Source organism: Rhinichthys klamathensis, unplaced genomic scaffold (genome assembly GCF_029890125.1).
Source record: "Rhinichthys klamathensis goyatoka isolate OS25496 unplaced genomic scaffold, OSU_Roscu_1.1 h1tg000103l_1, whole genome shotgun sequence".
Taxonomy (NCBI): Eukaryota; Metazoa; Chordata; class Actinopteri; order Cypriniformes; family Leuciscidae; genus Rhinichthys; species Rhinichthys klamathensis.
The window spans coordinates 2478637-2492676 of NW_026606642.1; the positions used below are offsets into that span (position 1 = coordinate 2478637).

The 14040-nt window shown below is 37.9% G+C and overlaps 3 protein-coding genes across 3 annotated transcripts in view; 2 read left to right on the plus strand and 1 right to left on the minus strand.

The window, feature by feature from the left end:
- The window catches only part of LOC130086998 (SLAM family member 5-like), a 290538-nt gene that overhangs the window by 20896 nt on the left and 255602 nt on the right, over positions 1-14040 (plus strand). The window lies entirely within an intron of this gene.
- Positions 1-14040, plus strand: part of LOC130086935 (SLAM family member 9-like) — a 171386-nt gene that overhangs the window by 20381 nt on the left and 136965 nt on the right. The gene's annotated exons all lie outside the window — the stretch shown is intronic.
- The window catches only part of LOC130086985 (uncharacterized), a 79484-nt gene continuing 65730 nt past the window's right edge, over positions 287-14040 (minus strand). Inside the window, exons 5-6 of the mRNA XM_056253187.1 lie at positions 1271-1387; positions 287-341 (exon numbers count right to left, since the gene is read on the minus strand). Coding sequence (XP_056109162.1) covers positions 313-341; positions 1271-1387 — 146 coding nt within the window. The 3' untranslated portion in view covers positions 287-312. The remainder of the gene's footprint in view (positions 342-1270; positions 1388-14040) is intronic.

The window sequence follows — 14040 nt, forward strand, 5'->3', positions numbered from 1 at the left end:
ATATTAATTTAGCCATATCAAGTTAATCCAATTAACTGACCCAAATATTCATAATTAATCAGAACAAGTTATTATTGATTATTAATATTTCATAGAGCTGATTTGTTACACCCATTACTAAACTAAACAAAACACATACACACATTTACAGTGACTGAAAAATTGGAACAGAGCAGAGGAATGAAGGTAAGGGTCATTTAAACATGAAGAAAAGCTAAATTTCACAATAAGTATTGTATAAACTTAAATATGTTATACAGTATATTCACTTCAGTAATGTTGTAGCTGCCCACTGATCCTGCTGGGATCCTCTCAGATCACACAATCTGTGTGTAATCTTTCTGTAAGAAGAGAGAGAGAAATGAACAGTGCTGTTTAGAGTTACAGAAACATAAAGACACAATGATTCAAAATATCAGACACAATCAGCACATCTGTCATCTACAGTTTAGGTCAGTACAGTATCACAGTCTGAGTGAGTTTGTGTGTGTGTGTGTGTGTGTGTGTGTGTGTGTGTGTGTGTGTCTGTGTGTGTGTGTGTCTCTGTATAGTGTATTTACTAGTTGCCAGATCAATAAAAAAATAGTATCAAAATCCAGATAACACTTCAAAGCTGTTGTATGGTTGTTTTTACATTTCAATTACATTTTTTAAAGAAAAAACATAAAGAAAAGAAAACACACTGTATTGTTTAAACAAGACCACATATTTGTTCTAGATTTGTGAAATTACTGAGGGAGAAAAATACTCTGAACCCCAAGTGAATTTACACAAACTGGGAAAGTCAGAAAGTGTAAGGTTGTTCCCCGCTCTCCCCTAGTTGCTACTTTTAATCATTTCTTACCAACAAAACATATGTAAACGTCATATGAAATCTATAACAAAAATCTATGTCATCTACACAACAAAAAATCATTTTGTTTATACTTTAACTGATATCTCCCGCCATCTAGCTTTAAATTGAATCGCCAGTCCTCGCCACCTTGGTCACATGACCATAAACGCTAAAATGACTTCCATGGCCATCACAAGTACCCTTCACTAACAGACTTGTGGAAGGGCCCTTCGTGAAGAGATTCAGTTGTTCACTTTCATTTGGAAAACCCCAACAAGTGGCGCCCCTTCAACAGAATTCTAGTTATGACGTGATTTTCAGCAAATATCTGACCGTGGAATGTCCCGACCGACCAATCAGAATGAAGTATTCCGGAGAGCCAGGTAATACTTTTGCATAAAATGTTTCCCTATAGTATCTGTAGGTGATGCTTACCCTTTCTAGAGCTCCTGTGGCGAAGATACATCACACCAACAGCTGAAGCTACACACACCAGCAGAACAGCAACAGTTACTCCTGCTACAACAGCAGAAGACGGACCTGAACCTGGAACTGATACAGAGAAACAGACATTAGTGTGAGCGAATCTGACTGTTTATACCATATTCATTAGATATATTATCTCTATGGACAATGTACTGTATGTCCAAATTGGAGGTGCGGAAGGCTAATTCCTCTAAGGTGAAATGATCCTCAACAGTTTATGACATTTGGGTATATTACCACATCATTTTTCCAAAGAAGAATTAGAGCTTAACTTCCCCTGTTTACAACTGAACTATCTGTGCTTCAAATCTACGCATATTAGATCTATAACCTATGAGGTTGGCCTCCAGAAATGCAGAGAGACGTCGAGAGACACTTCTGTGACCTCAGCATTTTCCCTCGAACATCTCTCATCATGAATTTTAAATCTGTTTGTGTTTCTGTTTACTTTTCCAGTAGTATGTATTCATAGTTTGTTGAATGAAACTTTTGGAGGGAGCATGTTATTGGCTTTCCAAGGCTACAGCGTTATTATATCGGACATCTTTATTATTCAATTATAAATAGCAAGTGTTTAGGATAAAGTTTGACAAACATTATTTATATATTTTTTTTTATTAATATTTTGTGTTTAAATGAACAACATCAGAATCATTTAGATGAATTATAAAGTGAAGTTCCCCATAAGAACAGAGCATTTATTAAATAAACTGTAATACATGTTATGCTAATATATATTTTTTTTAAAGTAGAGTAGAAGACATACTCAAGTCAGCCGCATGCTTCTCCATATACGGTTCTTCATTGGTTTCATCTTGATCAGACAGAGAAGCTGGAAAACACAAACCAATAAAAATAAAGAAATTCCAAAGAACACAATAATTGATGTTTTGATATAATCTTTTGATTCAATATTACAAAGACACATGGATGCAGGATTGTATATAGGATCACAGATCAAAAATGACTGAGCAGAGTGATCAGAAATGCAGTTTATAAATTTACAGCATGCCAATGAAATTGAATGTTTCTATTATAATAGAAAAATAATTTAGTTCAAAAATATTTAATTCCTTAACAACAACAAAAAAACTTCAGGGTAAATAACATTGAGTGACTCACCGCTGATGATCACGCTGTATGTTTTTATGGTGTCATCATGAGAGCTGCTGATTTTTCTGGTGATTTTTGTGCTGTCACACTTCCGGTTTCTGTTCAAGCTTTGCCTTTTGCCTGAACTTTCGCTTCTGATCAGCTCTGCTTCATAACGTCCAGCGTGTTCAGATCTGATGTTTGTGATGGTCAGAGATCCGGTCTCATAGTCCACCTCCAGTCTGCCTCTGAATCTCCCGTCTTCTCCATCATATAAACAGCTCGTACTGGGATGTCCGTTGATCAGAGCTATGCGAGTGTCTTCAAAATACCACAGTATCTTGTCATGTTGTTTTTTAGTAATATTAGTGTTTAGAGTTACAGAATATCCCTCCATCACTGACAATGTCATCACTGCATCGCCAAACACACCTGAGGACACAAATAAACAATTACGTGTGTGTGTGTACAGATTTCACATAGGCTACATAAGGATAGCCTGCCCTGAAATCAGATATTGTAGCGACCAGCTAACCCTTCCCATGAGGAAAACAGATAAATAAACATAACAAATAATCAATATCTAAATGCAAAAGGTTAAGATTGAAGGTGGGGTTAGGGCTATGGGACAAAAAAAAATCATTAGCTTTGATTAAAAACAACAGAATGAAAGTCTCCACTACAGCCCAATTCAGACAGGACTAGTTTAACATGGAGAGGTGGAGTAATGTAATTTTACCACAGGACATCTGTTATAATAATGGCTAATAATATAGAGATAGACGCCCTATTGGGCGCTGGGCGCAAGAAATGCGGCTGCCATCTTCAACCGGTCGTACTCCTAATTGCGTTGCATGGCAGCAGTTAAGATGCCAGAGCACTGTGCAGCATATTCCTGCTCAAATCGGCAGGCCATCGCAGATAGGGCTCGGGGGGATTACTTTTCACAAAGAAGATTTAACATTACTGTACCATTGGTTGTATTTTGTGAATAGAATATTACCAGAGAGTTTAGAAGGAGCAAGGATCTTTGATACTGAAATTGTAGCCAGCTTGCTAGGCTGTGTTTACAACTTTACAACTGTAGGACAGGAAGAGCTAAATAAACGTATCATTGCATCTAAACCAACAACATGTTTATTGGATCCAATACCCACTAAACTACTGAAAGAAGTGTTACCTGTAGTGGAAGAGCCTCTTCTTTATATTATTAACTCGTCTTTATTCTTAGGTCATGTTCCAAAAATATTCAAGCTGGCAGTAATAAAACCTCTTATTAAGAAACCGCAATTAGATCAAAATAACTTAGCAAATTACAGACCCATTTCAAATCTTCCATTTATGTCTAAAATACTAGAAAAAATTGTGTCCGCTCAATTGTGCTCTTTCTTGCAAGAAAATGAGATATATGAAAAATTTCAGTCAGGATTCAGACCGCATCATTGCACAGAAACTGCGCTAGTTAAAATTACAAATGATTTACTTTTAGCTTCTGACCAAGGCTGTATCTCAATACTAGTTCTACTCGATCTTAGCGCTGCGTTCGACACTATAGATCATAAAATACTCTTGGATCGACTACAAAACTACACTGGTGTTCAGGGACAGGCATTAAGCTGGTTCAGATCGTACTTATCAGACCGTTACCATTTTGTCTGTTTAAATGGGGAAAAATCGAAGATAACATCAGTAGACTATGGAGTGCTGCAAGGATCGGTGTTAGGCCCTCTGCTATTCTCAATATATATGCTGCCACTTGGTAATATTATAAGAAAACATGGAATTAATTTCCACTGCTATGCTGATGACACTCAATTATATATTTCATCACGACCAGATGAAAACACTAACTTATCTAAATTGACAGAATGTCTTAAAGATATAAAATGCTGGATGACGTGTAATTTCCTGCTATTAAATCCAGATAAAACGGAGGTATTACTTATTGGTCCAAAAAACTACCCACAAAATCTCTTACAATACAACTTTAATTTAGAAGGATGTCCTGTTACCTTATCGACTACAGTAAAAGACCTGGGTGTTATACTAGACCGCAACTTGTCTTTCGAAAATCATATTTCATATGTTACAAGAACTGCCTTTTTCCACCTTAGAAACATTGCTAAATTACGTAACATGCTATCTGTTTCTGATGCAGAAAAGTTAGTTCATGCATTCATGACCTCGAGACTAGATTACTGTAATGCTTTATTAGCTGGTTGTCCTGCATCTTCAATAAACAAGCTACAGTTAGTGCAAAATGCAGCCGCTAGAGTTCTTACTAGGTCAAGAAAATATGATCATATAACACCGATTCTATCATCTCTGCACTGGTTACCTATTAAGTTCCGTATCAATTACAAAGTACTACTACTGACCTATAAAGCCCTAAATGGTTTAGCTCCTGTGTATTTAATGGACCTTCTATCGCCCTACAATCCATCGCGTTCTTTAAGATCACTAAATTCGAGGCTTCTGGTCATTCCTAGGATATCTAAGTCCACTAAAGGAGGGAGGGCGTTCTCACATTTAGCTCCTAAACTCTGGAATAGCCTTCCTGATACTGTTCGTGGCTCAGACTCGCTCTCCCAGTTCAAAACTAGATTAAAGACGCATCTCTTCAGCCAAGCATTCACATAATGCTTACCTTTTATACCACTGTTGAATCAGATCGAATGCATTAATATTATGAACAGCAGCTACGCTAATTATTTCCCATCTGCTTTTCTGCTGTTATCTCGGGACGCTAGTCCCGAGGTAAATAGCGTTCGTCAGCTCCAGTTTGTATCCAGCCTCTCACGGAGACTTCAGATGCCCCAACAGCTGCGATGAGACGACTCGACGCCTGTGAAGAGACGACTCGACGCCTGTGAAGAGACGACTCAACGCCGGCGATATGTTATGCCCTAAATTAATACATGATGATTAACTAACTATATTCTTCTATGTACATTTCTGAAATGCACTTTCTGTAAAGCTGCTTTGAAACAATATGTATTGTGAAAAGCGCTATACAAATAAATTTGAATTGAATTGAATTGAATTGTTTACTGTTAACTGCGGTGTTCACCCGGCTGAGACTTGATAAGTCATATTCCATTACACTGACTTATGGCGCTTTTCCACTGCATAGTACGGTACGGTTCGGCTCGGTACGGTTCGACTCGGTGCGGAACGGTTCGGCTCGCTTCGCTTTTCCACTGCGTGGTACGACTCGACTCGGTACGGCACGGCTCGGTTCGCTTTAGCTCGGTTGCTTTTCCACTGCAGTAGTACCGCTTCAGTGGGTGGGACTGATCGTTATATATATAGTTGCGCAACTCCTCAGCAACCAACGAGAGGAACGTCTGCACCTCGTCCACTGACCACGATTCAGCCATTTCTTTTTTTGAAGTTTTCATCTTCTTTTTTTCAAGCAAATACTTTAAAAACAGGTACTACAGCGTTGGCTGTTGTCTACTGCTGGCTATTTAAATCTAGCGGGTTAGTGTCTCGTGTCGCAAATACAATGACGCTGGTAGTGACGATTCTGTCTGTCTGACCAATCAGTGATCTGCAGTGTTTTGACGTCACATTTTAGTACCGGTACGGTACGCTTGGAACCTCAACAGATCAGGTACCATTTAAAGCGAGCCGATGCGAGCCGTACCGTACCGTACCATGCAGTGGAAATGCGCCATAAGTGAGCCGTACCGAACCGAGCCGTACCGTACTATGCAGTGGAAAAGCGCCAAAGCGTGCCGTACCGAACCGAACCGTACCGTACTATGCAGTGGAAAAGCGCCATTAGATTACAACTGCTATTGTAGAAATATAACAAATATTATAACATTGGCATGTGAATTTTGCACAAGTGGCACAGACTGTATTATCAGTGTTGGGCAGTCACTACTTGTAGCTTAGCTAGTAACTTAGCATTTTGGTGGTAGCTTCACTATTTCCAGTATGTGTGTGATAGAGAGAGACACATATAAAAAATCTTCAAGTAGACTCTAATATAATATAATCATATATTGTTTCTTCAACTTATTAAAATATCAGACTTTACTGCCACTATCTCTTTCTGCTTCTCTATCATATACATTTTATAGTGTGTGATTTGCATCATAGCCTACATCATATCATGTGACCAGACGTCCCTGGTTTCAGGGGACAGTTCCCGTTTTTGGTTGCCTGTCCCTGGCTAAATACAGATACTACCTCTTTCCCCGTTTTGTTTTTGAAGACACAACATGTATTAGCCGAGGTCATTTTTCCAGACCTTTTTACAGAAGGTAAAAGTCGCCAAATCTTTGCTGAGATTGTCCGTAATGATCACTGCCAGTTTTGCAGTGATTTAGTCCCATCCGAATTTGCCAGTGATTCACTGGCAAATTCGGATGGGACTAAATCACTGCAAAACCCGCACTCTCCATGTTAAACTAGTCCCGTAGTAAAAATAATGAATAAAAATATGGCTTTTATTCAAGCCTGTGTTTGTTTGTTTTTGCTGTGTTGGATAAAGAATTATCAACCAATGATGCTTAAAAAATAAAAGAGCTATAGTCACGATTGACTTTTCCAGAACAGGAAACGCTAAATAAACGCCGTTAAAAATGTACAACAGGGAACATTGTGTGGCACCTTATATTCCGAAACTATACCAAATTATTTAAACAGCGACCAATACAACAAGATGTGATGTTAGAATATGATGTTAAATTAAACTAAAAATGCGTTATAACCATACAATCAAAAACGTCTTACCATCAAGCAGCAAAAACAGAGTAAGCAGAAAACAGCGTCCTATTCTTTCTGTGTTTGATTTAAATAGCCAGTGTTGCTCCATCGATCTCTTGAATTTCTTCCTGCCTGATCCAGATGAAATATAAATAAATTAGCCGGGCAAATAAAAAAAGCGTATGCCTTTCGCGTTTTGGTTGCGAATGAGGGTTAGGCTACTAAAGTGAAACCGAAAGCAGGTTAACATCAAAGTAAACCCCCAAATTCCACGTTTTTCACAGGGTTTTTCCTTAGCAGAAAATGAGTGAGTCACCGTGACGCAATTAGACATTCATAGTTATGAACTGTATATCAACTGTACCCAGGTAGCAAAGAATTCTGGCCCAGACTTGGCATGTGTCTGGCACGGCTGGCATTCATCCGGCACTGGCATACAGCATGTGGGCCAAACATGGCCCGGGTTTGGCAGAGATGGCACTGGATTTAAGACGGCACCCAAGACATGGGCCAGATATCAAATGGAGTATTTGGCCCAGATGTCAAATATAGATATGTGGGCCATATATGTATGGCCGATCTTGAGCCACATTTAAAATCATTTAAAAATATTTTTGAGTAAAATCCCAATGTTTTCCCATACAGAAAAGTAATATATTCACATATATGTGAAACACTGTAAAATATATTTATACAATAACATGTTATGCATTTTAAAAATATATTTTCAAAATGTATTTCAATATATTTTACAGTGTTTCACATATTTGTGAATATATTACTTTTCTGTATGGGAAAACATTGATTTTACTCAAAAATATTTTAAAATGATTTTAAATGTGGCTCAAGATCGGCCATACATATATGGCCCACATATCTATATTTGACATCTGGGCCAAATACTCCATTTGATATCTGGCCCATGTCTTGGGTGCCGTCTTAAATCCAGTGCCATCTCTGCCAAACCCGGGCCATGTTTGGCCCACATGCTGTATGCCAGTGCCGGATGAATGCCAGCTTTGCCAGACACATGCCAAATCTTGGCCAAATTTGTTTGCTGACTGTAGCTTAAGCTGCTCCCAGGTAGCAAAGAATTCTGGCCCAAATTTGACATGAAGCCGGCACGGCATTCAGTCGGCGGCATGAGGCATGTGAACCGAACATAGCCTGGTTATGGGCAGATTGAACCGTTTTTAAGGCGGCAAACAGGAAATGGGCCAGTGGTTAAAACGTGTATTATTTGTCTCACACGTAAAATATAGAAATGTGGCCCACATATGTCTGGCCAGACTTATCCCACAGTTAAAATGTAATTTCAGATATTTTATAATTGATAATATTTTCATAAACACAGCTGTTTCCCCTATTCCTGTTTGCACCATGGGCTTATTGCTCAACAAGGTTTAATTAGCCTAATAATAATTTAAAATATGAAACACCATAAAGTTTAAATTTACAATAGAACTTTAATTGTTTGATTGTCTCATTTCATGCACAATCGTTTCTTTCTTACAACGTCCTAATATGGCAACAAAAAAAAAACATTTTTAAAAAATTTTTACCAATCAGGTTGCATCTAGAAAAACGCGCCCAGAAAGCGCGCCTAAACCGCAATGCTTCATGGGTTTGCAGTTTTACCTCATTGTAGTCTTTACACTCAATCTTGTATTTTTGTCTTCTTTTTATATATATATATATATATATATATATATATATATATATATATATATATATATATATATATATATATTTTCTTCAATTGAAACTGTGCAATCTTGCGATTTAGCCGGTTTAGTTAATGGTTTAGAACGCTTCAACCCAAATTTAAAAAAAAAAAAAAAAATTATTTATACTTCCGGATCCTGCCGAAGAAGAAGTGGACGCGCACTGATGCACTCGACTGCATTTCACTAACGGTTGCGGACTTCTCACCTCAAAGCGAGCGAAGTTTGGTAAGTGATAATTTTTAATTTTAGAGTTAGTATGAGTTAGTATAGTCGGAAAGTGAAATGTTAAAGATGTGCCACAATGTATAATTGTAGCTGTTAGTTAAAATGTAGAAGTTGACTAAATGTTCGTCGATTACATTTAACGTTAAATGACATCAGACAACTTTATTTTTATATCACAGCCATTTCAATTTAAGTGACATACACTGATGGATTAACATACTAAAATGTATAGCAGCAATTGGCACCTGAAACATCACACAAAAATATAAATATCATAAGGATATTGATTACTTTTGTTTATATTCTATTGATTGAGGATTTTAACAATTTTGTGCCCTTATGATATTTATATCTTCTATAGAGATTATCAAATTTTAAGTTCGATAATTTTTAATGCTAATTTGTGTTATATAAACAACATATCACGACAAAGCCCTCTTATAATTTCAAATATGCAGAGACACAGAGAGATAAAATCAGTATTGTAACACATACAAAAAAAGTTTAACATTTAAGAAATAGCCTATACATTTTTTGCAATTGTGCTAACTTACATCATTACAGCGATTACATGTTATTATCATGTATATTACACACTGGCAGTTTAAAGTTTTGAAAAACAGCTTGACTGTATTTTTTAGCAAGTAACGTTAGCCTAAATGTAAATTAGCCATGGTGAGTAAAAGAGAGATTAGATTTGGACCTCCTAAACATTTGACATCAAATTTAGCCTATGTTTGTGTGTGTGTGTGTGTTTGCATTTCTAATCCATTGTGGATTTTGTTGTGGTATCACTCATTATTTATGCAATTTGTTAAAATTTTTGTTTGATAAATTATGTAACAAGTGAGCGAGCAAGTGGGTTTATGGGTTTTGATAGTTTGTCTTTCATTTTGAAATTAAATAAGAAGAAATGAAAAAAAACAAGACTTCAGCAGTGAACCAAAAAAATTAAAATATAGTCAAAATCTTATATTTTTGTTTATAAAAAAAATATACATTTTCTTGTTTCTGCTTATTTCATTTTAAACTGAAAAACAAACTTATCAAAACGTACACAGACCTTGTAGTCTTATTCATTTATGATTGTTTTTGTTTGGTGTGTGTGTGTGTGTGTGTGCTTTCTATATTATTAATAATTTATATAAATATTTTTTCAATTTATAATGTTCTCTTTTGTGTTTGTTTCAGGTTCAAGAACAAAAGACCTGAGTAAAGCCACGGTATGGAAAAGACTTGTTCAAGAGCTGACATTCAAGAGCTTGACATTCAAGAAGTTTTTTGTTTGTTTGTTTTTTTGTAAATTGTTTTGTTTAAATGTGAAAAAATAAACATTTGTTAAGAATACTGTTGTGTTTCAGACATTTTTCAGCTGAGCAGGGTGTATATAAAGTGTCTAGATCATGGTTTAGTTGAGGCTGACATGAATCAACCCAGACAGCAACAGTGTCGGCCCAGATCCGGCCCACTTCTTGTACACGTGGATTCCACACGGCCCAGATGTGGGCCGGATCTGGGTCGACACTGTTGCTGTCTGGGAATTGTTTGGTCCTACAAAGGACCAGAATAGGGCCAGCTATAGTCATACATTTGGCTGAGATATGGCTATGCCATGGGCCATATGTGGCCCGAGTTCTGGCAACCAGACCTGGTCCAGAATAGGGCCAGCTATAGTCATACATTTGGCTGAGATATGGCTATGCCATGGGCCATATGTGGCCCGAGTTCTGGCAACCAGACCTGGTCCAGAATAGGGCCAGCTATAGTCATACATTTGGCTGAGGTATGGCTATGCCATGGGCCATATGTGGCCCGAGTTCTGGCAACCAGACCTGGTCCAGTCATGTACCGTAATTCATTGCTGTACTTGGGCCAAGTGAAAGTGGGTTGTGTGGCCCGTCACTGGGCCAAACCAATTTTGCTATGTGGGTATAGTCTTACGTATTTAGAACTGCGCTAACATGAATACAATAACATTGCCTGACTCACACAAAGCACATTTTCAAATGAAATGTGAATCCATGAACGATTTTGTGGAAACGATCAAATAACTCACAGGCTAGATTATTACCTTTCATGCATTCACCTATTCATGAACTCTTAAAGGGGTGAACTGAGAAATCAAATTTCCCTTGAGCTTTTGACATCTAAGAGGTCATCATATTATAAGAAGATCCTGTAAGTTTCAGAACTGAAAACGTCCTTGTTAGTCCAATAAAAGCTTTTATTGACACAGGCTCAGCAAACGACTCTTTTTTCAAAGTGGGGAACTATGACGACAAATAAGGCTTGTTCGACTTCATGCAGCTCTGCGCAGACCGATCGGCGGCAGACTTGAAGCAGTGCATGCCGGTTAGAAATTTTGTCCGACTTGATCCAGCGCCGACGCCACGTGACTGTGACGTATGCCATCAAAGTACCGCGAGAGCGATTCGAGAGTAGCCGGAGAACTCAGCCAGCGCAGCTTCTGAAGAGCGGCTGCACGAGCTCTGAGGTGTGTTCGACATCGGCTGCGGCTGGATGTAAGCGATCGGCGAGAGTAGCCGCGTGCAGGCGGGGAGGAGCTGCAAACGGAGACGTGAAGTCGGACACTTTCTGGTTCCCGTAGTGACCGCTCACGTGGTGTTTGTAAACTTTACCACAGCTGAAGTGAAATAAATTCAATATTTGCCAAATGCACAAATGTTTCAGACACATTTTCATTCAATACTTTATGTACTGCTTCAAGGGCGAAATTGTAAATCACACATTGGGGGGGACAGCTGTGGAACTTTTTGTGTTGGCGCATGCACACATTTTTTTAATCAAAATAAAATAAAAGTCAGAGTCCGAATGTTTGTAATTGTATAACACAAAAAGGAATTTTATTACATCTGATCGTCAAACCAACGTATAGCCTACTCACAATGATTACAGCATCGGCATCAATTGCAGGCCTGAATTGACAACAAAGCGGTCAGTGATCTCTCTCTCTCTTATATTCTTCTATAAACATATAGTGGCTATAAACATTTTGATTAAATTACGGTTACAGGATAACAGGATATTTACCATTCATAGATAGCCTATGTGCCAAATGTCTGTCAATTTCCGCGCTCCTCCTAACTCTTTTTCTGTTTGGTTTTTCCTAACTCACTGACGATGCACTAGGGATAGGAAAACATGACATGGATTTCAGGAGAAATAGGTTTTGCTAAATGTATAGTGTAAGGCAAGTCCGAATGGATTTGGGAAATGGACCGGCCGGGATTTTATATTTTCGGAGCTGGGAAGAAAGACGTAGGCTATTTGCAATCACATCTGGCCCTGCCCGCATAATCATACAAGCCGCGTTTCCATTAGGCTACCCTTCAAATTGCGCAAATTGAAATTGCGTAGCCTAATGAAAATGCGCACAATGGAAACACGTCCATTTCGCAAAAACTCCCGTTTATCCCAATAAAGTTTTTACGCTCGCATGAGGAGGCTTTTCAGGCAATTTGAAAAAGGAATATTTCGCAAAACTGCAATGGAAACGGGTTTTGCGCATTTACAGTCACCTGACTTAGAATACGCGGTGTGTTTTGGGTCCGTGTCCGCAAATAATAATAATAATTATCATCATTATTATAACATTTATTATAGGCCTATGTAGAAGACGCTTTTATCCAAAAAAGGAACAAAGCAATAGCAATTCGTCACATTTCATTCATAATACAGGTTGGACAATAATAATAGGGCTAAGATTATCACAAATAAACAAGATTTTGACGCATATCCAAGTGTGTGTGCGGACTGGGTGTGGAGCGCGCACTGGATGGCGTGGGCGCGAACACTTGCATTTTCCTATCAACAGTCGAAACAACTTAAAATACTCTATCATTTCTGGTCATACAGAATATAATAATACATTATTCGCAACTACTTTTATTTGCGTAATCTCACAATAACAAGAAAACGATGTGCTTTTGTAAAATAAAATAAAACAATCAGGCGCGCTTTCATGATCTCCGTGAACTGAAGCGCGAGAACTGATAGGCTAGCCTTTGTAGACTGAAGCTTGAAATGTCCACTTTAAAAGGAACAAATTCGAATCGAAAGCTAATACCTTCTGATTATGTAATCCGTATGAAAGGTGCATCTCTAAAGGTGCATCCGGAGATGGAGATATGTTTTTAGCCGACACTGATTTAGGAAAACAATTGTTTATTAATAAACAATTAAAATGCCTCGTTATTTTTTCAGACACATTTATTATAGCCTAACTCACCCATACATCCCCTTTCTGTAGGCTGTGGTTATGGCTCTTCTCATTCAGCACTGCGGGAAAAATATAATTTCCAGGTTCTAATTTGGCCTTAGAAAACCAGTAAAATCTACATTTTTTTCTCCATATTAATTTGTGAATATTTTAAATGTTTAATAAAGGGGCAAAAAGTCATAAACAAATATCCGAAAATTCGTCTCTCTCTCTCTCTCTCTCTCTCTCTCTCTCTCTCTCTCTCTCTCTCTCTCTCTCTCTCTCTCTCTCTCTCTCTCTCTCTCTCTCTCTCTCTCTCTCTCTCTCTCTCTCTCTCTCTCTCTCTCTCTCTCTCTCTCTCATATATATATATATATTATTTATTTATTTATTTGTGCAGCATTTGGTGTAGGCCTACAGGTCAAACTAAAATGTTGGTTTTCACCTTTGCGTTTTAAAAATACAACAACCGTTCATTTTTCGTTTTGCAATTACGGGTTAAATAAGAAAAATGAATGCAAGTACACTGACTGTTTGGACATAATACGAGACAGAAGCTGCGTCCCAATGTGCATACTATCCATCCTAAATAGTATGTGACATTAGTAATTTTCAATACTATTTAGGGCGTAGTATGCACATTGGGACGCAGCTAGAGTTCTTTATTGAATTCATCAAATAAACAATAAGGGAGAAACACCCAGGAACTCCGTGTCTTTCCCTGCCATTAACGCTTG